This window comes from Plectropomus leopardus, chromosome 6, assembly GCF_008729295.1.
Source record: "Plectropomus leopardus isolate mb chromosome 6, YSFRI_Pleo_2.0, whole genome shotgun sequence".
In the NCBI taxonomy this organism is placed as follows: domain Eukaryota; kingdom Metazoa; phylum Chordata; class Actinopteri; order Perciformes; family Serranidae; genus Plectropomus; species Plectropomus leopardus.
In genome coordinates, this window is record NC_056468.1 from 30525488 (window position 1) to 30552124 (window position 26637).

The following is a 26637-nucleotide window of genomic DNA, read 5'->3' on the forward strand; positions in this document are numbered from 1 at the left end:
AATCTCAGTTTGTGCATTTTATTTTATTTTTTATTTACAGAGTGTTATGGGCTGGACTCTGTCTCGGCCGGGTGCTGTGACTTCCTTGTAAAGCTGGCAGCAGCTGCTGTCTACCTTCATATCATTTTAGGCTACAGACAGTGATATCAATCTTGTTATCTAACTTTCCCAAAAACAAAAGTAAGTGTGTTTCCCAAAATAGCCTTGTCACCAAATGAAAATGTTGCTGGCATTGTACACATCCAGCAAAGATATGTTACATTTGTACTGTTCATACAGATCATATTTTTACAGTGAGGCAGAAGTCTAAATGATTTGACCTTGTCATTGAGATGTGTACATAATGTTGAACAGTGTGACATAAGATCCCTGCCAACTACAAACCTGTTTAAGATCAACAAAGAACAAAACTGTTTTTGTTTTTTTATGAGTCTTCGCTTAGTGATGTGAAAAGTATCACTTAATTACATCAATGTGTTTCCAGCCAGTATAATGCCACAAAAGACTGCTGTATTAATGAGTCATCTCTTGTTTCCGGTTGTTTCAGCTACCAAATGACATTTTGTTTGTTTTTTCAAGCAACCTGTCGCTGCGTTTAAGATAGTGATGTGAAAAGTGGTAGTCTCCAACCGGATATAGTGCCACAAAAAGTGGTAGGGTTTTAAAGAGACTCCACTGCATTTCCTGCTGGGATTGTGCCATGAAAGTTGTTGTTTTCTACTAAGACAACACTGTGTTTCCAGCCAGGATAGTGTCACCAAAAGCAAGTATTTTAAGCCAAAACATGATCTTTTCCAAACCATAAATTAGTGGTTTTTGTGCTTAAACCAGCCTCCTACTAACCACAGCATATCCTGTACATAATAAAATAGAAATGTAGCATCTGTGGTTTGCAAAAATGCACAATTCCACCAGTCATGGTGATTGTGACTGGGTTGTCCAAAAATTGTGACTATTTTTAACACCATAGATTATGGAATGTAGTATTTCCTATTAATGATTTATTAATTAGCACTTTGTTTCTGGTTTGTGTTTCAGTTGTTTTTTGGGTGAATTGGGGATTTTGTGTGCACCTCATTGTAAAGTGAAGTTAGTTGTTTTCTGGGGAAATGTCAGCATCTTGCAGAAACCTAACTACCCCTTCTCCTTGTTTCTCCTTGTTAGACATTTGAGTCAAGTTAGCCTCAGATGTTGTTATAAAACATTGACAACGTGTCTTGCAGCATTTTCACTGATGCCAATATTCTGAGTTATACAGCGCTTGTCACTCTGACTGGCCATGTAGAAATGATGTTGCGATTATGTTGCAATGCCAGGAAACACAGCCAACTGTCTATTGTTAAGGGTCTTTTTTGAAAGATTTCCCCCATCTCCACTTAAAGTTACACTTGTACAGAAGAACCAAATGATTGAAATATCTCAGCAAACCTTTTGTCATGCAGACTACTCCTTGTGACTCATTCAAAAAGCAGCAAAACTGGATTTTTCTGTTGAGGTTGAAGGAAAATAGCCGCCAAAGGTAAGCCAACACAACATGTTCTCATTCCACCTTGTCACATGGTGCCGTTCTGTCAGTGACCTTCTTTGTCTACTTATGACATTTTAGGTATCCTTCTGTGTCAGCTGTTAACGTCCAGGGATGCCGTTATAGTGATGTCAATAAATACACATGGTGGGATGACACAGCACTGTCCCTTTGTTTACATGGCAACCAACACGGCTGCATTCTCAATAGAAGCTGCCCAGGCATGTTGCATGTGTCCCAGCGGTGTTCGTAAAGCAGCCAGCATATAATAACAACGCCACCGGTTCTGTCCAAGTGCATTCTCATTGTTAGATTGGCTGGATGCAGAGGGATGCTTTTGGCGTCACTCTTGTACACCAAAAGCACTGACAGAGCAGACAGATCTGACGAGTTTGGAGTGAGAATAGGCTGGCCAACAGGCATTACAGGACGTTCACCCCAAGAACAATAACTATGACAAAAATTGCTAATGACTGTAGCACCACACTGATCACTGATCAAACTCTGTAAAGAGTGGTGCCAGGCACAAGCTGCTATTACACCCCGTCAGTTTGGATGGATTTTGATTGGCTGTCAGTGTGTCTATTGTTCATCGAAACGCTTTGAAAGTGATCCAATCATATATCCTTATTCCACCTGAATTATTTTTAAAAATATATATATGAATAGTTATTGTAATAGTTATCATTTTTGGTTTGGACAGCCCTTTAACTGAGTGAGTATTAGGCTTAGGCTGTCACATGTAGGAGTATACTAATGGACTCTTGCTGATGATTCATCTGTGGTTCCAACTAAAATGTCACTGAAGTGAGAAGATAAAATTGCTGATGTAACTTTTTAGGATGGGTTGCGGGGTTTAAGCATTGTGCTGACAAATGAAAATCAATTTATGAATAAGCCTTTTACTGTATATTGCAGAAATGATTTCTTTATCCCCTCTCAGCCCTCCTGGAAAAAAATAAAGTTTTAGCATCATCTAATTACTGGAGGAATGGTTATGGGTGTTGAATTAAATGAGTTTTCAGTTTTGTGCACAGTGAGCCAGTAATCTCTCAGTCAAACAATAAAAATATACAATACTCCTGGGCAGCTCAAAGCCATAGTACTCCTTTCTCTCAGTTCATCTACTGGCGTACAAATGCTGGTTAGAAGCAAGCCAATCCATTCATTGTTCTACAGAAAAGCAAAATCTTTTCAAATTTCCAGACCAGGAAAACAATGCTCAGTATGTTTTCAAATTAGTGCTTGTCACAGCATATGCAGCTTTGTTTTGAAAATCATCGGACCGCTGTGAGGTCCCATTGAATCCACAAAGCCAAGGACACAGCCAAACAAACAATCCAAGACATTGGAGCCTGATGTCTTGGACTGTTTTCTGACAGTTAGGACAATGGATGTATAAAGAGAACTGGATAAAGAATTGGAGTTGGGGCACCGTTGAGTCCTATGAAGGTTGCTTAGTGGCACATGAAGCCAAAAAATGCTTGATTTTAGCGGAATGAAGTTACCTGGAACTTCCGCATCATACAGCCCATAGAGTAGGTGCACAAGAGGACTTTGGCAGCTGAGTAGCTAACTTCTAGTGTCACGCTTCGCCAACTTAAACTTGAATGATTCAGTTGTGTGGCTCCTCTAGACTTAGGAAAAGTTACCGGACTGACTTGATCAAATCCAATTGTGAAACGAGTCATTTCGCAGAGATAATGATGCTTGAAATAATGTATTCAGTGTTTACATACACCTCTTTTACAATGTATTTTTTTGCCCAATGCCATAATGTGATGGACTCAGAAGTTGTAATACCACATTTGGTCACTATAGTGCGCTTCAGAGAGGATGTTTTTTCTGTAGGCCTAAACGAAAGTTAGTGTCAACCCAGTTCCCTCAAAAAGCTGATTATTGCAGAAAATAAGCTCTGTGGTAAACAAATGCTCATGATACGTACATGTTTTGTTCAGCTAATCTCCACAAATGAACACCACTGTGATATTTAAAGCCTAGATGCAGTCGCTAGAAGTAAAAAGCTAATGTTATGTGGCGAGAGACAGGGGTGAGAGTATACGAGTTTTCGGTCAGATTGTACACTTCAACTATATTGTTGCCAACAACGCCACCTGGAGATTTTCGCCCCAGGAATTAGTTTTAAACCAATTTCACCTTTAAGGCACGCAGTTTGTTTTACTCAAGGCAGAGTAGACACGGTTCCGTTCAAACAAGCATCCTTTATTTTAACAATCGATTTAAAACACTAAAAACACCATTCACACAGGGACAAATCAACAGGGGGAACTAACTTAAAGCTGAGGCTTACCGGGGTGCGTGGGCTACTGACTGATGCGGAGACTAAACTAAACAATACAAACTACCAACCACAAATGAAAGAAATAAAGACAAATACTGAAAGAATAACCCTCTGCCCAACCAAAATATCAAAACCAAAGAAATTAGATAACAAAACAGGCAGAGAAACTAAATAAGTGACTAATGAGAACAAACACTAAAGAAACAAATAAATGTGGGGAGGGATCTAACCCCACTATTCAATCACTACATTAAAATGGGTGAATTAATGGTGATTAAAACCTTGGTGCAGAAGCAAAGAAAAACAGGAAAAGCAAAAACAGAACGCAGAGCACCAAAAGCAGCACCTAAAACAAGGACAAAGCAGCAGCGATAAAACAAAGCAAAGCAAAGCTGCAAGCAAAGCAGCGGTAAGACAAGCAGGAAAAGCAGCAAACAAAGCAGCAGCGGCCCCCTGTAGCTGTGGCGATGTGTCGCTTTAAACCCCCGCACCCGATCAGCTGATGCCGACGTCACTCGCGCACTGGACCCGACAAATCATCATCTACACATTCACACGTGCTTATAACAATTAGGAATGCGGGAGGCTACATACGGGTTAGCAGGGTCGGCTGGGTATGACGCACCAGAGGAAGAGGGAGAGAATCGCGCAGCTACTGGCGTTCACCTACAATCATGCACTTGTTAGCCGCGGTCATGACCAGCAGTTTACAGAGAGGGAGAGAAACGCTCCGCAGCAGGCCAGGTGACACACACACACACAGGAGTCTCTGGAAGCCCCAAGTCAGCCGCTCTGCATGACACACAAACATTAGCTCCCGGCCACATGTGTCGAAAGCAGCAGGTGAGCAGACAAGCCGCGTTACCTGTCCAAGCGCAAAAGGTCCGACCCGGAAGTGACGTCACCGCCAGGAGCAGCGAAAGAGAGCTGGGAGGGATCGGCCCTTGTTATAGGAGGGTGCACCTCTGGTGGTTGGCAGTGGTGTTGCTAATTAGGCAGGCTCACCCACAGGTCTCTATACTGCCACAGTTAGACTGTAATCAAACTACAATATGGTTGCACAACTTGATATCGTCCCCGCAACAAGGCTGTAAAGCCGTGTTCAGCACGCCGCGGCAGGTGGACAATCTGTAGTCTGCTTTAGCCAACTGTTAGCAACCTCCTCTTTTAAGACCCATAAAAGATTCAAAGTTTGCAAGTAGGGCACTGATGCATTTTATATCGGAGAACAAAATGTGAAAGCCTCTTATGCATGTGTTAACCACAGACCTTATTTCAGGCTTAAAACGAATAACCCATTCAAAAAAACCATAGACTTTGAGAAGAGGAAATGAAGCGCTGAAATACTGACTAATTTCTGGGGTAATATACATTATATAAAGAACGTGGACAATATGTCAACTCCCCAAAAGTGAAGTCAAAACAGCTCACTTGCCTCCCAGTGGCTGGCTGCAGTATAGTTCATAAACTCCACCCCCTCCATGTTAGCGGATTAGACATGGGTTAACTAAAAAAACAAAGTACACATAAAAAAATGAAAATAAATAAAAAATCTGAAAGATGGTGTCTGTCATTATAGATAGATGATATCATACTGAAAAACGTTTATCTGATAAGTTTGGTTTTAATGTTATCTGAAAGGTGGTTTGATGTCATGATTGACAGCTTTGTGTGCCAATCAGTGTGCTCACAATCAGTATCATTACTCGTAACTGGGCGGACATCAGAACTCGATACTCGAGATCGCAACTGCGCAGACTCTGGCTCCAAATGACGTCACCAGCTCCAGATGGAAGCGGCAGTATGGATACTTCTGCTTCATTTTTGTACGGTGGGAGGAAGTAGAGATACGTCATCCATCTTTATATATTATTTGGCTGAGGAGCTCAAAGGAATCTGCAACATATGCCATCCTTCAAACTTGCATAATGCAATGTCAACACTCATCACATAAAGTAAATTAGCCTGGTTGAGTCTATTACATGCCTGTGTGCTTCTAAAGCTGGGAGACGTGTTGATAAGTCCCAGAGAAAATGCTGAGCTCATGCACGTTTTGATTGACTTGGAACTTGGAACAAACACTATAATGTCTCCTCTAAATCATCTTTGCAACTGTAGCTAACCAGGAAAACTCCAGCGCCCTGTAAGAAGAGATTTGTTGCCAAACGTATACCCGCAGGCACATCGAACATCTTTTAAAAAAACAGCCGACTTGATTCTTAATTAAACCGATAGAATACAGCAGCAGTGACAGCTCTGTGGCGCTTTGCCTCACTAAAACTTAACAGCCACTAAAGTTTCTTCTGAGTGATGATTAATGCATCCAATTTCTGTGATCTGTATTGAGCGTAGCATCATGGGTAATTAAATGATGGTCTACAGAGCACTGACTGCTCTCGTAAAATGACAAGGCCGTAATTATCATGAAGCTTGGTTACCCTCTGACTCAAATACTAATTGTGTATTGATAACTAAGCGGAAGATGTCGCAGAAATAAAACCCAAAACAACCCGAGCTCCACAAATAGCTCACAGCTGCAACACTGCAGTCAATAACACCCAGTCCTCCTTTTAACAACAGTTGGAAGTAGACTTCTGCAGTTCTTACAGTGCATATTTATTCATTGAGCCATTTTACAGGTCCATAAAGTGAGACATGTAAAACCAACAAATGGAATTACCCGCTTCAAACATATTTACATTGTCAAAGATAAAAAACGGCAGAGTTAATCCATCAAAATGCAATAGAACTAAAAGGCAACCCTCTAACTTATTATTCCCCTGAAATGAAAAAATAAAACAACCTGCCAGACTCGCAGGCATCTGTATTAAAAGCAGATTCACTCCCTGAATACTGAACACTGTATGTTCTCTTGTAACACCTCAGTGACCCAGAATATAGCTTCCTGCAGTAAATACAATAACAAAAGCATTGCACGCTTAGAAGAAGAGGGATGTGCTGTGAGGAGCCATTTATACTCTCTCATTGATTCATAAACAGGCATCATTTTCAAACAAGCAACACAAACACATATACGAAGCACAGAAGCCTCCTCTGGGGACTGCGTGGCCATCCAAGAGTCAAAAAATCATAATATAGGAGGGGAATATTGATGTTTCCTTTACTACCATTTAAATCAAGCCTGTTATTTTTATTATTGTTGTCCCTTTCAAAGATGAATAGGGTGATAAAACGAGACGCCCGCCCCGGTCTCGTTGACATTTTAGGGAGTCCTTTTGGAGCAGTAAAGATGCCCACTTGATGGATACCAGAGCTCTACAGACAATGGGAGGACAAAATGAGGAATGCTTATGGATGCAGGGGCGGCTAAGGCAAAGAAATAGTGACAACATGGGCAGTACACAAAAGACAAGGTGGTGGGTGAAGGTGGGTAACAACACAGAACGGAGGGGAAAACAATAGAATGAGAGAGCGACATGCTGAAATAGTCGGTCAGCGAAAACTGCAGGACAGGGTGGAACAGGAGATGTACATCCAGGGGAGAGAGCTGTACAGAGGGAGAGGCAGAACAGACAACCACAACAGCAGCCGTCAACTCAAGAAGATAACAAAATGTAAAAAAAGACAAACTCGACACGCTGACACACTCTTTGTCTCTTCTTCTGTGTTTTCAGTACACCGGTCTGTAGAGAAGCTCCCCAGAGGCAACTCTGCGTTTCAGCTCCTTCCACAGCAGCTCCCTCTCCTTCTGGGCGCCCTTCATGAAGCCTCGGTTCTCCTGGGCTCTCCGAGACAGGTAGGGCATCACCTCATTCACTGGTCCATAGGGGACGTACTTATAGACAGGGAAGCCTGCCTGCCCTGAGGTTGAAGTGGATGACATGGGTAAAAAAGAACAGAGAAAAGGGGCTTTGAGGCATGGTTTGGATGAAGATGAGAAATTCAGGTGTGCAAATATCAACAGAAAGATTGTTCAAATGTGAGTGACTAGTTACATTTTCAGTTGTTTTGTCATTTTTTACAGGTTATTTTAGTCAAACTCCAGAGAACACATCCCAACTGGACGTCATCTAGATTGGCTTCCCTCACTAAGTGATTGCTACAATCCTTCTAATCAGGCAGGTTTGCAGCGTTTGCACAGGCACCCTCAGCTTGCTGCATTTGAATTAGAAGAGCTGCTGTTGTCTGCCAGTCAGGCTCACATACTGTGACTGTTTTTGCCAGGGCTTACTCACTGGAATAAATGTCCTTTCAACTAATCCACAATAACTAGCAAAACATCAAAACACAGGCTCTTCTCGTGCTCTGTTTGTGCACTTTCCTACGAAAAAAGTAATACACTGCAATTTGTGTATAACCCACGTAATCTGGAAGGCTATAATCACATAATCAATGCACTGACAGAGTAAATGAGGACGTAGTCCACGTGGTGGATGGGTCAGAAAACAGAAGACCAGGAGACCAGTTTTTGGAACCTTGTGCTGCACTTTCCTGAGTATTTAAACTTTTAAACCCAAAGCTGGTTTGATTTCTGTCAAAAACATTGGCAACTTGGCAAGAAATGTCCCACAAGATTCAAGAAATTAGTGGATTTTAAAAAATATTTTCAAAAAAATAAAAATAAATACATGAAAAAAAAAGGAAAATGTCTAGAGAACTATATTTATAATTATCGTGATTAAAAAAATAAATTTAATTTTTTCATTTTTTGTTTTTTGTTTTTTACTTTCCGATTTTTAAATTTGTGTGTTTGGTGTCAGTTTTTTTGTACTTTTTACTGAGTTCTTGGTCATTTTTTTTAGTTGCTCTTGCCTTCTTTACATGTTTTTGAAAGAAATGTTTCAAAGGGTTAACTTTGAGTAATTTTTAAGGTACCTCACCATGTTTCTTTCCCTAAACTTAACTTAGTAATTTTAAATGCCTAAACCTACCTACACATATTAACACTATGTAACTCAACTGTCATAGTCTGCGGGTCAACTGGTCAATACAAGACTTATTTAAGTTGCCTCCATGAGTTAGTCTTTCTTTTCACTCATCTGGTTTATTATTTATTGTTAACATTGTGTTTTTTTTTTTTTTTTGGTTTTTGGATTTCTGTTTACTTTGCTCTTCCCCTCATTCACCCAGCCACACACCTGCATTGCATCAGTCTCATTAGTCTCCCCCTGCTCCTAATCACCTTAGTCCCTCACCTGAGCTTCTCCCCCTTTTTCTCCACCTGCATTTCATCCCCTCGTCAGACTAGCTTGTATTTAAGTCCTGGTTTTCAGTTCAGTCTCTGTTTGAACCTTGATCTGGTTGAGATGCTCAGTTGCTGTTTCTTTAAAACAAAGCATGATCTTTTTCAGTTTTGCTGCCTGCAGTCTCCTGCATTTGAGTCCAACAGCTCCCACCTCAATTAATTCTTAACATCAAATGCATAAAAAATTGTAAAAGCAAACTTTTTTAACACCAGCGTTCCAACACATTCATTTATTTGTGGCGGCCTGCCACGATTGGAGCTGGACTGTTCAGTAGCTGTGCTGTTGAAATCTATTTACCATTCTTTTATTCATGGCACACTCTCGTAGAGCAGAGCGTACTGTAGGCACAGACGGTGCAGCAGAACACTAGGCACATTGAAACTGACACTAAAGTGTTAATTTCAATGGGTTTGGAAGTTTGCATTTGCTCACAGCAGCTTCTCTAATCCACTGATCTGATCAGCTCTGATCAGCAAATCAGTTATCAACCCTGCAACTCAAACCCCTCAATCTGCTGCTGATGGTAAAAAAAAGTAATGGGAGGTCTGCCTGAGTTGCATTCAATGACCTGCAAAAACTTCCAATTTAGAAAGGGGACACTGAATGATATAAAGGGACAAACACCTATGTAAAAGAAAAACAAAAATAATGACACCCCCCTACCCCCATAAGCTCAGCTTCGGCCACACATTCACTCTAGTTTTGTGGGAAAAACTGAATGCATATGTATTTATTCTTTATAGTGTAACAGTTTTCCTCAAATGCAATATATCACAGTAAAAGCAATATATACAATATCACAATATAGCACCATATGTAATCATAACCCCTGTATCTTGATACATATTGTATCCCCAGATTATTGCCAGCTGCAGCCCTGTACAGCACCTTAAAAAATGGGTTTAGTAAGTGATGTCCAATCTTAACTTCAGTCTTTTTTCTTTCCATGAAACAACTTCTTTATTTTCTCTAGGTTCAAAGGACACAGAGCTGGCTGTTTTATTCCTTTGAGAAAACAGCAAAGAAACATGTGTGTCTGTTTGCATCGATACAGGGCAAGACTGCTTCAACTTGAGCCCCACACTGACAGACAACTGCCTGCCATCGCTGCATCTGTCTTTGACTGACAAACAAAATGGTGAGAGCCGGCAGCAGCGCTGCATTAAGACAGCTTGTCAATACAGAGGTATCTCACTTCATATGTCATGTTACGGACTGCAGACCGACTCCTACATGTGCACCTCACGCAGTCCTATTGGTGTATGGGGTATAGATGTGTAGCTGAGAGGTCTTAAGAGACACAGCTGTGAGTTTTTGGGAGGACAGCGGATACAGATCCTGTGCAGGCTGAACTTAAACTGTCAAATCATCCTCATGTAGGGCGGAAAAAAACGGTGCCTAGTCATTGTTGGCTGTGTGAGAGAGCGTGTGTGTGTGTTTTTCTCACCCAGTGGGAAGCTGATCTGATCACACATGCCCAGTAGCTGACCAAAGTACACCTTGTTCTCTGTGGGTAAGAGGCCCAGCTCATTCATTCTGAATGAGAGAGAGAGAGAGATGCAAAGCTTTGTAAAACAAAAAAAAAAAAAATCAATCAGAAATATATTTTTCCGGAAGTATGTGTCTGGATACAATTAAAACGGTACCTCCTCAAAGTGTGTTTCACAGTGTCCTCATTATGGGAAGCCACCATAACGTTGGCATTTCTGTTGAGCGCAATCTCATCCAGCACATAGTCCAAACACCTTTCACAAAAACACAGAGACATTCAAATGCACACAAGGACGGCAATTTAACCGTGCTACTGTCTTTGAGCCTGTATCTGTGCACACATAGCTTTTTTGTTTTGCTAAATTACTTACTATAAAATATTAAGAAACACAGTAGTATATATGTAGTATATTGTATAAATATTATGGCACACAATTTCATATCTCATCCAAACAAATCTTTCTAATTAGCATGAAAGATTCGCATGTGGTACAGAACTATCTTTACACAACGTAACAGTATAATTATCCCTCAACACTGAACATATTTACCAAAAATCTTAACCAATCCATCCAGGGAGGATCTCTGCTTCCCTGCCAGTGTAGCTGTATTAATATGCATGTGATTTACCACCATCTGCATATTTTGAATCCCACCTCATGCTGAGCTGTAGCCCACCAGCTAAAATTTGTGTCTCATATGTTGATGTTTACCTCTAAATCCAATCAAATGCTTGGGGTAGCCTTTGCTCTTTTTTTTGCAAAACATATTGATCTCCACAGGGTGATTTCTTTGCCTTAATCTAGGAAGACATGTAAAACCAAAATCTAGAAATGTCAGAAAATTGTTACAACACAGCACCCCCAGAGCTGGATGGATTTCTGTAACTTGCACGAGGACAACTCAACAGGATGGAAGCTTGTGAACAGAAGATGTTAAACTCAGAAATTCCAATTGAAGGACAACTTCCTTTAAAATTAAATCCCTGTGCTGTCCATTGCAGCAGATTTATGGAAGGAAGGTGAACACTGGAGTGACACAAGTTTTTGTTTTTTGTTTTTTTTTTAAAAAAAAAAAGGTCTTTTCCAGGGGTATGTGTGTGCAAAAAACTTCAACTCAAAACTATACACTATCCAATAGCAAAAGGATATAATGGCAACTTTTTAGTGTGAATATGAAATACCAAGAGTTTGGCTCAGCTATAAATAATTCAACTTTGCAGATGCAGATTTGGGCAGTCATCAAAAGTTAAAGGGGACCTTTTATGTTTCTCCTTACATTTAGTAATATATGATTTTACAATAATGGATGTTCATATTAAACGTGGCAAAAGTTTGAAATGAGGAAAATGCATTTAAAAGTAAATCCTGTGAGCAGGCTTCACACGATTCTTATTACTCCGTTTCAAACATTTTTTCAACGTTGGCTATAAGAATGAGGTCAGATCGTGACAGATTATGGTCATTGGCTCCAAGCACGCTACTGCAAGTGAGGGGAAAACATGTAAACTTGGCTGCTGATGTTGTTAATCCCTTCCTGATTTCGGATGATAGTTCTGCTGGAATATTTCTGGTTGTGTAGATTTTGGTTTAGAAGCTTTTATTGGTGATTTTTCACTGTAGAAATTGCAGCAATACTCAGTTACAGTCATTCATTGACTGCAAGTACATCACTACATGTAGCTAATTGCTAATGCCACAGAAACATAATCTTCGTTGCCTTTGGTTTTTGTTTATCCCAAATTTTTAATCATATTCCTGCTGGAACATGCTCTGTGTAGAAGCTGGTGAAGTTTAACAGGAGATAGGACAGCTACACAGTCAGTTCTCGGCTGCAAGTCCACTACCACATGTGGCAACATGCTAACATCAGGGAAACTTGTAAACTTGGTTGCTGATGTTATTTTTTCCCAGTTTTAGATTGTATTAGATTTTATGAGTGATTTTAACAGGATTAAGTGCAGTTATACACAGTCATTCCCTGTCTGCAAGTACATTGTGACATGTAGCTATATGCTATGCTAACTTCAGAGAATCTTGGTTGCTGATTTTGTCACTTTCTCCCTGATTTCCAATACTATTTGTGTTGGAACATGTCCAGTTGTGTTTAAAAGTTGGGTTTATTTTCTGATTTTTAATGGGAGAAAGTGCCGCTATACACAGTCATTCCCCGACTGCAATTACATCGCTACATGTAGCTATATGCTAATGTCAGCCAAACATGTAATCTTGGTTGCTGATGTTGTTAATTTGTCCCCTTTTAATAAACAAAGTAACAATCCTTGGCTCTTACCTGTGGTACATTACATTTGTCGACTCATAATCGGGGTTAATAGGGTCCTCATAACCAATGTCTTTGGCCCTCTCTCGCTCCTGATACATGTAGGCCCCACGCACCAGCTTGGCAGCAAAATGCCAACCCTCACGCCGAGACAACTCTACGTCCATGGTGACATTGTCGTAAGCCTCCTGCAAAGAAAAAGAGGATGATTCACTCTGCAGCAATGATTAATGCAAATCAAAACTTCCAAGTTTAGATACACTATATGGGCCTACCTATTCTACCTGACCTAGCTTAGGCGACCTGTCACAACCAACCCTGACAACCACTTGCAAGCAAAAATAAAGAAACGATCGGAGATGAAGCAAGAGGATCTCCTAAAAATATGTCTCTATATCACTTCCATATCAGTCAAATAGTGTTATGCTTCATAGCATTAATGGCTTCATGTAAATAACTGAAGGGGAAACAAACGTATTTTTGAGAACTTGCTCAAAAAGCCTTATTCTGCTATTTGCAATGTCAGCAACAATGCAGTGCTGTGTCATTACACACAGCAACTAATTGTGACAAAGTGAGACTCACAATAACCTGTATAATTATATTTCATCCGACAGGTAGAATGTGCTATCTTTATGTCACAACACTGTATGTTTTAAGTGACAGTTTGGTAAGCCTGCGCACATTTGATGGCATAATAATAAGGTTGAAAAATGGATGTTAATCACAGTATGAAAACTGTACTCTGACTTAAACGGCTTCTCATTTGAAATGGTGTATTTAAAGAAAATAAAAAATAAAGCACCATAAATCCCTCCAACATTATCCTCTTCTTGTCATCGTTTCATCCTCAACCCAGCTGACTCACCGTAATCTCTTTACACGTTGACATTTGGAGTTACATGATTCGTCACAGCATGTTCCTCTATCACAAGAATTATAACTGTGTTGTCTAGATGCTTTGTGTGCAGCTTTATGACTTACACATTTCAACCTCTGGTATTTTTTTTCCAATTGTGGATTCTGACCTTAAGATAACACTGGTAGGTGTTGAAGATGACAGGCTTTTCTTTGTTATAGATCCTCTGCATCTCTAATGTCAGTCTGCTGATGGCCGGCTGGAAGTAGGTTTGCTCTGCATCCACCATCAAGCGAACATTATTCTCAATGGCATGCTGGAATGAAAATACAAAAAAGTTGTATTTATTTAGAATAATATCACAAAACAATATTAAATGAACTAGTGCAGTGCCCTTTCAAAACATGTTTGGTATTGCTGCTTACAGCTTTCTTGAGAACCTTCATGCAAACAATTTCTAACTCATCACTGTGCTTCCTTGGGCCTCGACCAATACACCTGAGCTCCAAAGAGCTACAGATTTATTACAATGTTTAGATGTGAAAAAATGTCGTCTTGTGCTGCTTTTCTAACTCTGCAAAATAATGTACAAAAAGCACCCTAAAAAAGGCAACTCAACTGTGTAATTTCCTTCTTCAGAGGAAAACACTGGTTGGATCTTTATTTCAAACATGCCATATAAAATGGGAAAACAAAATAAAATAGCAAGAAAAACAACACCAGAATGCCCATTAGACATATTCAGCAAACAAACAAAAGTATTTCATGTCCAAAAAGGAGTAGGAGGGGGTGAATGCTTATCAAATCCTACCCCCTTCTTTTCAATTTCATAAAAAAAAGTAAATTTTAAACATGAATACTCCAAATTTCTGCTCCAATATACACCATACACACCTTGATCTAATCAAACAAAAATAAAGACAAAAACAAGAACAGATCAATCTCAGTAAACAAATACACACACATACACACACACACATCACAGAACAAAGAATCATCTCAATACAGAAAACAGTCAGACTACTCACATCATTACATTTACCTGACAGAGACATATTATTGGATACACTGCAGATTCAGAGTTTACAATTTAAATATGATGAATTATTAAAGTATGCTGCATTATACTAGAATTGAAAGTTGTGCAAGTGAATGAATAGTAAGTGGACTTGCACTTGTACAGTGCCTTTCTATTCTTCTAACCGCTCAGAGCACTTTAACACTACATGCCATAATCAGAGATTGGGTAAATTTAAGTACACTGTGCTGGTAACGCCTCTCTTTCACTCTTTACTTCAAGTACTAATTTGAATGCCACTGCTAATGCCAACATTCCCTGGTAGAGAAAAGGGGAAATGTAAAACAAGATGGCATTAGCCTGGGGCCCCCAAATCTGGTCTCTAAATCTGCCCATGAAAAAACTCACATCAAGGCTACTTGCACAGTAAAAAAAAAAACCTAAATAAAGTTAGTGTCTGTGCTGCCTTAATCTTTCAAGATGATTGAATTTGAGAAAGCAAGTTGAGGTTATTTTGTATTGATTCAACTTTTCTTCCCGAATTCATGGCTTCAGGTGAAATATGATTTGTGGATGTATTAACACTGGTGAAATACACGTATGCATTAATTTTAGTAACTTGCTTGCGTTTTGGTAACTTGCTTTTACATAACCACTGCGGTTATAAAACAGAGCATGGATCTGGTTAGTAGATTTTGCCGGCAGTAACGTTATTGTGTTAAGTACACAATGGAAGGTGAAGGTGGATGAAAGGTGAAGACATGCTCGAGTCAGTTTGCACCACTGCAGTATGAATTTCATCAACAGAAGTATTTTGCCAGCGGTAACATTATTGATGTCATGAGTTTGTATATCAAAGACAAACACACCCAAGTGGCTGTTATTTGCGGTGAAAATACTGAATGTGCCGCATGAAAAAATTGCATCATATTCGACATAGCACATCCGTTGATTCCCAGCAAAAAAAAAAACGCAAAGTGCGATGAAGATCGGATAAATCATTCTCTTGATATGCCATGGACATACATAGAGATTCCTCGCTTTAGAGTTAGATGGCTGCACTTTAGTGTTTTCTCTCCACACACACATTGTGACTTTGAATACAAATAACACCTTGGTTTTATTATTGCGTTTATGTTTCCAAAGGTCAGACACTGCGGTGGCCTTGGTTTTGTCAGTGAGTGTATGTGTAGCTTAAAAAAGCACAGTGCTGCAAGGAAAACGTCATGGAAACCAAGACAGCACAGTTTGCTATATATTCTCACACTGCGGAGGCATGTTTAAGCAATAAATATCCCACCGTGTTCATAATAATTCAATATACAGTGGGTTTTTTGTGATCAGTCACTGTAGCTTGTGACTTTACCTTGACTAAGACGTCCATGCGCTGTAACATCCTCTTCATCTGTTTCTCCTCCTCTTCAGTGAACTTCTCCAGCAGAGGCTCCAGCTCACCTAGCTGTGGAAACAACCCAGGAGAGCATGCACCATGAGATGCTAATCAACCAAATATCACACAGCAGGACACCTATCAGTGCTTCTCACTTTATCTACCCTTCAGCTCTCTTTTGTCCAAGGTCGACAGATATGTTGAGGGTAACTTGCACAGATTTTGTAGAAATGCAGTTAAACCAGGCATTTCTCTTAACTCTGAGCAAAGTGATTCATATTGGATATCTCTGTAAACCCAATATTAAATGGCAGTTTGCTCTAAATTTACTGAAAAATTAGGTGTAACCAATGACTGTATATAAAGATGGACAGCATGACAGCTCCCAATAAGTGAAGCCAAAACTTTTCGATTGGCCCGTGGTGTCTAGCTTCAGAAGAAGTCATAAACCTACTGCCTCCATGTTTGTGGACTGAACATGGGCCAAACTAAGAGATCAAGTACCGTAAAGCCCGGGCTATTATTTTCTTAAAATCAGCGAACTCAACAGGCTTATATTTGAGACAGGCTTTTATTTCCTTTCTCACAAAACTGTTGCTCACAAAGATGGGAAACACAATTTAAATTGTTTATTTCTAGTTTTTTTTGTGTGTGTCTGATATATGTTCAAGAGTTTGTTTTTCTTATAATTTTTTTGAAAATTAGTTATTTGATGCTATAAAAAGGGGGTGTCACGTTGACAGCTGTGTGTGTCAACTGGTATGCTCGCAATGGCGCTGCTTGTGGCAAAAAATAGGGTATATGGACAAAACACTTAATGCCCAGGGCTACATGACAGTGAGCAATCAGTTATTAAAACATTTTCAACTCCATCAACTTTTTATTTTTGTTACTGCCAGATTTTTTTCTGTCTATGGGAAATGTCCCAGATGTGTCACAGGATTGTTTCTCTCCTGTTTTATGATACTGACCTCTACATTTGGGACAACCAGCAGGTCCGATATCTTTGTTCTGTCATCTATTAGGCTGTTCCAGTCGAGCATGTCAATGGTTCTGTCAAGGTAGAGGACAGAAGGGTACAGAGCTATGACATCTATTAGTGAGTGTAAAATATTACCAAATATTTATTTTCATAAAAGTGTCTCACTTTATCATGAGTTGGTGTGTCTTAAAAACTGAATTCCATCTGTTTTGTTATTGTATATGTATTTATTACTTTTAAAACTATTAAAACAATCAAATGCCAAACAAACATATTGTACAATACTGTGCATGTACTGTAATATGAACTATAAAGATGCATTAATTAAGAAAGAAAAACATGTATTTTATTTATTTGTTTGTATGTTGGGAAAAGTGGTAAAAGAGTGGTAATTGGTTTGTGGTTTAATGACGGGCTTAAATTATATGAAGAGCTGGTGAAATATTACCATTGCAAAAAGCATTGCAATCTATTAGGGTGCAATTTGTCCTTGTCATCATTTTTCATTGAATACATTTTCCTCTAAATTACCCTGGATTTAATGAAATATTCCTCTGTGTGCAACACTGACTGTTTTAGCAACAATTCAGAGACATTTCATGTTGATTTTTGTATTCTTTGGTCATGCTTACCCCGACAGTTCCTCTTTCATTCCAGTAAACCAGCCATAGAAGTCACCTTTTGCACCCAGTTTGGTCAGGAATTCCTAAATGGACATAACATTATCATATTGTGGATGAAATAGGAGTGCAAAGATTATCTTTAACGTAAAGTTTGGTTGAGATTACACATGTATCCATATAATTAACAGAGGAGAAAAAAACTTCACCTGCATTTGTTTGAGCTCCAGCCTCTGCTCTAAAGCCTCCATGCTGTCATTCCCCTGCTGCGATGCCAGGAAGGTGAAAAATCGCCGCCATTTCACCAGGACCTCTGAGAACTGAAGCTTTAAAAAAAAGGCGTAATGTCAGCCCATTACCATAATAGTATTAGATAAATTAGTGTGTTGACCTCTTTATAACCCCCTACTGCCTACCAGAAACTGAGGTCGTCCTAGAGCAGTCATTTTGATGGCAGAGAAACCGTCCATTGCACTCCCACCTAGAGGTCAAACATACTTAGTTGTAAAATAAATTAAATGATGTAGAGAATTACCGCTTCACAGTTGTATACCTCCAAGAAGAAGAAGAAGTTGCAGCTACAAGTCTGTGATAACAGAAGATCTAAACAATCAGCAGTTTCAAAATGATCAGTGTCACAAATTCATTATCCCACCAATTGACTCCTCTGTTTCTGAGTTAAGCCTCCGACAGAGCTTTTGAGATTTTAGAAATCTTACAAGTTTAGTGCAAGCTACGCTGTGTGACATGGATCTAATTAACTTGGGTACGACATCAAGTTTGATGTATTTTGACTGTAAGATGACAATGCCGACAACAGGCTACCACATGAGTCTACTGACGTTGATACGCAAGAGCAAAACATCAACAAGCATCATCAAGCTACACCCTTGTAGTGCTAAGAGAAAAATGTTAATGAAAAAGAATCGAGCACTTGCTATAATGGCATTTAAGTGTGTTGAAAAAAGTCTGAAGTAGAGGAGGAGGCAGAGAATGTGGATATGGTTGTGGTTGAGGAAAAGACTTGGCAAATTTGCAACAAGAGCTCAAAGTATTTATTAGCATTTACTAACACTTAGCAGTGTGGCGCAGATCAGTGCATCATTTAATGCTGCATTTCTACCGTTTGATCAGTAGATTTAGGTTGTGACAGTGTCACACAGTGAAATGGTCATCCCAAATTTCTGACATTGTCAGAATTTTATCCAAGGCTGTCTTTATTTGCAAGACTGTGACAACGGCCATCCTTGAACCCCTCGCACTGTCTGCAAGGGTCACTGTTTTAAAGCCACATTGGTCATGTTTCATCTGGAACAGCCCAAAAGTGCACAGTGTATACCAGGCTTCATGAGGCTGAATAATGTCCAGAAAAGTGTTTCTGCTGATTATGATTTCACAGTGAATTTGACCTTTGATCTTTGGGATGTAAAATGTCATCACATCATTAATCACCGTTAGATATTTGTGTGAAATTTTGTCATAATTAGCAGATGAGTTCTTGAGTTATGGTCAAAAACATGTTTTGTGTGGTCACAGTGACTTTTGACCAAAAAATTTTATTCAGTTCATTCTTGAGTCCAAGTGGACGTTTGTATTAAATTTGAAAGAATTCCCCAAAGGCTTTCTTTAGATATCAGGTTTACAGAAATGGGATGGACGCAAGGGGACAGTGACCCTGACCTTCGACCACCAAATTCTAATCAGTTCATTCTTGAGTCCAAGTGGACGTTTGTGCAAAATTTGACCAAATTTCCTCAAGGTATTCTTGAGATATCATGTTCACGAAAATGGGACGGACAGATGGACTGAAAACATAATGCTTCTGTCCGTGGCTGTTGCTCACGCAGAGGCACACAAATATTTCCATGATGTAAATGCATGTTTAAAGACTGGACTGCGTGTGATAAATGGAGTGGTTTACACGAGACCACCTGTCTAGTTGTTAAGGGATGACAATACTGACTATGTGGTAGAAAATATAAAAGTATATGGAAAGAATAATTTCAAAAAATAGATAAACTGTTAAGTTGCATTAATGACGAAGTTCAGTTTCTGTTTACTTACCAGATGCTTTGATACATTTGATGAAGGTCTCCATATGCTGGTCACATTTGGCCTCATCTGCGTAGAAATACGTGCGGGCTCCAGTCACACCCCCGCGACGGTCCCCAAATTGTTTGTGCGCTTTGTATTTTTTCTCTCTGTGGTCCTCACCTAGGGGAACGACAACAAATTTGCATGCCTATTACTTCTAATTACATCATGCACTGTGTCCACCAAAAAAAAACCAAAAAAAAAAACAAGGCATCTTACCTTTTTTCTGTTTCTCTGCAGCAGATACACAGGAGCTAAATTTGAAGAAACACAAAAGGATAAGATGAGTTAATGTGCCCTGTATTTTGGCAACATAAGAAATGCAAGTTTCATCAGAAATATCCAGCATTTTTGGGTTCACTTTGGGAACTTGCACTCTTTATATGAACATTTTGGCCTTGTGGCAAACAGCAAGCCAGGGGCTGATTTTGTGTTTAGTGACCCTGTATATGCTGAACTGTCCAACTGTCAGCCTGCTAACCCTCCAGTGAAGTTGGTTGTAGTGTCTCACCACACTTGACCTATTCCCTCCTCATCACAATGAACAGGGAGCTCATGTAACCAAATGGATGAATAAACATTAAACATGCTGCATGTCAGGGATGTCAATAGGTTTTAAAACCAGGAAACTAAAGGGAGTTATGTTCTTTTGACATCATATGCTCTTTGCCAGGCACTTTTATTGCAGAAATCTGGATTGAACTGCAATAGAAGCCATTTGACACTGATGACATTTGATTGTCTTACACACATTTTCTTTATTTAGAGGATTTGGCTGCTTTTCTCTGTATTGTAATAAAAATAATAATCATGATGATGATGAAAAAAGCCCCTAATAGGAAATACATAACACTATATTGTGCAAGTTCATAAAAAAAAGAACAAAATTGAAGAAACTGCACCCACAAACAAAGCACCAGCGGCTCCACAATCTGTATGAAAGCCCGACTGACATCAGCTCATAGTTGGTCAAGATCTGAATAATAAAATTTTCTGAAACAGAGTCTGTGTATATATCAATAAATAAGATTTCATATAATGGCAGAGCAGGTAGGCAAACAAACATCTGACTGGAAATACACAATCATGGAAGTTTAAGAAGCAGTTTCTCGCCATCATTGTAGGCCACATTAGGTCTCTGCGTGTTGCTTTGCCTATTGGAGCACCACAGGTGGGCTGTATATGGCTGGGTACAAAATGCTCTACATAAAGTTATCTGCACTTATTATGCCCGACATATTATTGAATATTTTTTTAAAATCTTGCGTTGAAGTTAAAATTCCACTGTAATGTCAACACTTGACTATGAAGTCCCAGACCCAACAAAACTGACATCAAAGAACTAGAACCAACAAAGGCCGACTGCTGCCTCATACTGCCTTATATAGCATGTGTCAGCTCATTCAGAAAGGGAAACTAGAAAAAAACACCAGGATAGATTCAAGATGCTAGTTAGCCTGTTAGCACATTAACAACACAACCCGATCGTAAACAATTATTTACTGTGCACAAGTGAACAATTACACAAACAATGAGCTCAGTGACTAAAAACACAATCTTTCCCTAATATAACATGTATGTTTCAGTCTTACACCCACTTAACTTGCTTTCCTCATACCTGTTTATCTTTCGAGCACCTAGCTGAACTATCAAAGTCATTTTATTCACCAATGGGCTGCGATGGGTCAACATGCAGAACTGGCAAAAAAATAGCCAACAATGACCGACAAACTGCAAAAACTATGGCAAGAAACGCTCACCAACATCTGACGGTCTGCTTGGTGTGTCAGGGCCCTTAGATTTTCTACGGGTTTCTGACATATTTTAGACTAAAATACTAATAAATTAATACTAAACATAAAGGTAATTAATCTATAATGAAAGCAATGCTCAATGCAACGCTTAAAGATGGAAACCATTTTCAGAGTTTTGCACTGAATATCTGGGGTAAGTAACCCAGCTGTCAGTACTGGTTCCAGTTGAGATTTTAACTGTGCCATGATTTAATTGGTTTCAAATGCTTTCTGTGTTACACTGCCAAAAATTTAGATTTTGCTAGAAGCACTGATTATTGGTAATCTTTTGGCATGAAAAGATACATTTTAATATGATTTGATTACTGGCACAATTTATTGTTTTTGGCTTTATTACAAAATCTAAGCACCAGCCTTCAGAAAGCATGTATTAATGAAACTGCTAAAATCCCCAATGTATATTCAGGGTTCCTAAACATTATCATGGACAAAATTTTAAAACCTTCCCATGGATATTCAAGGACCCCATTTGCCTAGCGTTTTCAATACAAACAACAAAATTCCATTACTTTTCCAAAACTTTCAATGGTACTCTACTAATTTCATTTCATTTCACTTTTTCAGGCCTGGAAAATCTGATTGTTAAATTCCAAGACTTTCCAGGTTTTCCATTACTGTGGGAACCCTGTATATAAGTTTGAACACCCTAAGCAACTGAAGCCAGGCACTGTAGGTATCATGCTCTCAGCATGCCAGGACTTGCCTCTGTTCTGTTCCTTATATCTTCCTTATATCTTCTCTCTGTTGCGAGAACTGACTAATGTTGTTGTTGCTACCTTGACAGATCATTCGAGTGCCTGTCAAACCCTGCTGTCTGAGATCAAGCTGGCTTAAAGTACTTTGTCCTCCCGCTTTTCGGTTTGAGGGTGTATGTTCACCAAACAAAAGCTTTCTTGGCTGGGGTTTGATACTCCTTTTGATGTTTCCAAGCAGACATCCCCAAGACAAAGTATATCAAAGCTGCACTGTGATATCTTGTTACTAGCTATATGGTATAAAAACACACATACGCCGAGTTGAAATACAAGAAGGGGTCGAAAAAGTCATATCAAAGTGCTTGCCTGGGAGCTTTATCACCTTCCAGACTGTGTTAAAACAATATTAGAGGACGTCTGGCACAGGCTGACATTGCAGTCAGCTGTCACTCTACGTCAACAACCTTAAGCTCAGGACACTTAAAAATACAGCCTCACAGTCTTGTTTATTCACTATGTCTGACCTTTTTTTATCTCACATGATATCTGTAGGTTTATAAAGGTCATTCTTATAAAAGGTCAGTCTGAGTATTATACTTATGCTAAGTAAATCTGACAAGTGCATTTTTCTTTTTCACTTCAATGAAACGGGCATTAAATGATATTCACTTTACTTATTTCATTCACCGAGTTGACATTGAAGCAATCCCTAAATGAGCCAAAAAGTCCATATTTTATTTTTGACCATGGGATGTCCTAATTACTCATAATGCATGAATGCCCAGAGCTACAACTTCAGCAACATTGCTGCAGCGTCTGCCTACAGAGAGTGCTTGCATAAGGTCTGTACTGTCATCCAAGTTAACATCGACTCACAGGTCGGATAGCCGCCGCCTTGTGCTGCCCATGTGACAGGATTCCAAACGAGTGAGAAATACTCCGCAACCAGCCAATCCGGAACGAGGGGCCATGACTTAACCAGCGAATCATGCTGTGAATGAGGAGTGTTTACTTCCTGGTTGTGTAAGGCATGTGTAAAATGAACCTATTTTTGACATCCAACAAGTGGAAAATACTCTGCCCTCTTCACAGAGCACAGTAACTCTCAGTTTGCTTTAAAGAATTGAAACAGGACAAGATCTAAGCAGTTCAATAGCCAATGTTGCTCTTCACTGAACTTATTTCATGTTTGTACACTACATAAGTTTTAAAATGATATTTTCAGTAAATCTGTTGTTATATTAATTGATTAATAAAAAAATAATAGTTAGATAAATAAAAAAAATTGATAGATTAATTGATTAATTGAAAAAAAATAGCTAGATTAATCGATAAAAAATAATCGTTAGGTGCAGCCCTAAATGTTTTACATTCTCGCTTGAAAAGTGACCGGAACAATTAATTGGTTATCAAAATAATTGGCAATTTATTTTCCTTCGATTGACTAAAAGATTAATTGACTAATCGTTGCAGCTCTAATATCAACTGACATCTGCCCAACAACTCTTGAAAAGCACTGACAATGTAGACTCAAAGATATACTCAAAAACATCTTTTCTTTTCTGTGATATCTATTGAAATGTTTGGTAATACCACTACTTTCGTACTCCATCTCTTTCTGCTCGGCCTCTTCCTGGCTGATGTCTTCCTCCACGCTGTAGTCCAGGACAGAGCCCACACCGAAGGCCTGATTCTTCTGGATCAGCGGTCTGATGGCCATGTGGTCCTCACCAGCGACAAACTGGCCATAAAATGTCATCTTCATGAACTTTTCGAATGCTTTCTGGCCCAGGACCTTCTTACCGAGATCCATTATCTGAGCAGAAAGGGAGAGGACATTATAACCAGTTTAGTATTTTTGACAAGTTATAATGTGCCTACAACTTATAATTAGTAATGTTTTCTGAGTGTCTTTTTGGCACTGTTCTCACATTTATACCCATGAATTTTCAAAACTGGATTCTTTGCAAAACGTCAAGGCCACACCTCTTTTTCGGGGGATAGGAAACATTTGTTTTCAATGCATTTTTGTGTAAATTTGTATGTATTTATTTTCTTGTTGATCAAAGTTGTTTTCTAATTGTTTTGTAACCTTGCCTGAAGCTGATTAATTGCGATATCTTAATAAATCAAGGTTGATTGCTGTTTTGGCTCCTCAGTTTTCCCCAGTGATTTACCGCACTGACAGTGAAAATTCACATAACTTATGTGCTTCAGATTTACAATTCAGCCTTGGTTAACACACTTAACAACATCTTCCTCTCCACAGAAGACAGCACATTGCTTTCTGCTAAAAGGGGGCGCAGCATTGGTTGATGATGCAAATCTGGTCCGGTCATTGTGTATCATGTCTATGATACTAGTGATGTTTTGTTTTTGGATTTTTATAAACACAGTGTAAACACCATACAAAACATGCATATTCAAAAGTTTTCCATAACCTGCTGTAATTCCAAACCATTTCTAGACATGGAAAACAGTTTTTTCCTAATTCAGTGACCACGGGAACCCTGTTTATCGGATCTTATGCGAATAATTACTCCAGATAAGACAGGCTGTGTCTGGACAACTCTTGAAGGCAACCAGTTTACATGACACAAGACAAAGAGTAGCACGTTGTTCTTCCATAGACAGGAATTTAAATCATGCTCTTAGCCCCAAGCTATTAACTGTTGCACGCAAGGCTATAACAGCGACAAAGTATGGAACATTACAGCTACATAACATCACAGTAATGCCAGATTATATGACTATGTCACATTTGGTGTAGCTACTCGCTTTCACAACCACAGCTAGGCTGTCAACTGATTTTTATTACGTGAAGTCATGACAAGTGTGTAAGAAATGAACCTGCATTGATTGCAAGTACCACCATAGATCACAACATGGGCTGAAAGGCCTCTCTGAAACTGAAAGTGTGTCTTGCGGCCAATCCATTTATATATTGTTCATTAACAATATCAGATACATTAGCCTTTAAGATGGGCGACCACCTCTCCCTCCTCCCTCCCCATAATAACTCAAAAAAATGACTGCAGAGAGCAGTAACATGCACACATACTTGCATTGGCCATGTTGTACTGTGTGTTTTTAAGCCTTAATTTATTTGCATCATTTTGTGTTTTTGCTTCTGCTGAGGAGTTGCCAAACTTGTTGTTTTTAACAGTAACAATAAAGATCTTATCTTTTCTATAATGGTCTGACATATAGCCTAAGGTATGGTAACATGCTCTGCAGAGAGGCAGACTTGCCAGCTTGGAAAACAGGTTGTAATTTGAGAGGGAGGTGGCTGTTACATAAGCCTGAAGTGCAGACAGTTACTGCAGGTCTGTGGGTTCACACTTGACATAAAGCTGACTGAGGTGTTTGCTTACCTTGAAAACGCATAGGTATAGCTTTTTAATGACAAAAAAATCTCCCAAATAGACTTATGTCTATTTAGACACTGGTAAGAATTCAGATGCTACTCAGTTATAACAACTAAGACAATTTTGCTGCTATTTTTTGTCACACCTGTTTTGTTTTGATGGTGACCCCTTTTTCCCGCCAATGTGAAAATGTCACATCGAAATATTCTGACCTTTAAAGTCACCTTAGCAACTCACAGTAACAAACAAAGTTAATGGCGGAGTTGCAGGGTAAGATATCACCTCATTACCTCTTTATTCTTATCAACCAGGAAGTCATAGGAGCAGAGTTTGAAAACCACCAAACTTCTGAGCAGCTCTAATGAGTCTTTGCTCTTATAAGCCCCCTGTGTCTGGTCAAAGTCTACGGAGATCTCATTAGCGGCGCGGCCGTCTCTCCCTCCTCTCCCCGGCTGTACTGGGAGCTCCGCCGGTGCCGAGTCATGTTTTGCGCCGCCGCGGCTGCTGACATCCTCCGCCTGGGTCGCCGAGGTCGAGGTGACGGTGGAGCGGAGTCCTCGGCTGGAGAGGAGCCGTTTGAAGGGGATGTCCGCCCCTGCCCGCGTCAGGGCTGGCACGGTTTTGACATGAAACATCAGCCTGGAGGAGGTAGATGTCAGCGGAGCCGGGAAGTTTCGCGGACCATCTGGCGGTGCAAGCTGCGCACGCTACAGCGGTGTAAACAGAGAGGGAAGCCAGTGAGTCACATTTAAAGAAAAATCACATGGTCGGTCTGTGGAGCGTGTGACGCAAGAGTTTCGTTTCTCACGCCTAAACTTTTTCTTAAATCATAGGCTACACTGCGCAGGTGCACATCAAGTTTCCAGGTTAGGTGTTTTCCATAGCTGGTTATTGGTATTGCAGCAAGTGTAAAAACATAGGAAAAACACATAAAAACACAAACAATATGACATAGATACATACAAAAACAACAGACATATATGTGTACACAG

At 39.5% G+C, this 26637-nt stretch overlaps 1 protein-coding gene across 1 annotated transcript; it reads right to left on the bottom strand.

Annotated features, from left to right (window-relative positions):
* Positions 1–5328: 5328 nt before the first annotated feature.
* prodhb (proline dehydrogenase (oxidase) 1b) lies at positions 5329–26362 on the bottom strand. The gene is made up of 14 exons (XM_042488869.1): positions 25936–26362; positions 23885–24093; positions 19988–20022; positions 19739–19888; positions 18091–18155; positions 17884–18000; positions 17687–17760; positions 17044–17125; positions 16049–16141; positions 13834–13980; positions 12818–12993; positions 10681–10779; positions 10482–10570; positions 5329–7649 (listed from the first exon to the last, which is right to left on the bottom strand). The coding sequence occupies exons 1-14, from the start codon at positions 26278–26280 to the stop codon at positions 7459–7461; spliced, it is 1872 nt and encodes a 623-aa protein (XP_042344803.1). The 5' UTR covers positions 26281–26362; the 3' UTR covers positions 5329–7458.
* Positions 26363–26637: the final 275 nt, after the last annotated feature.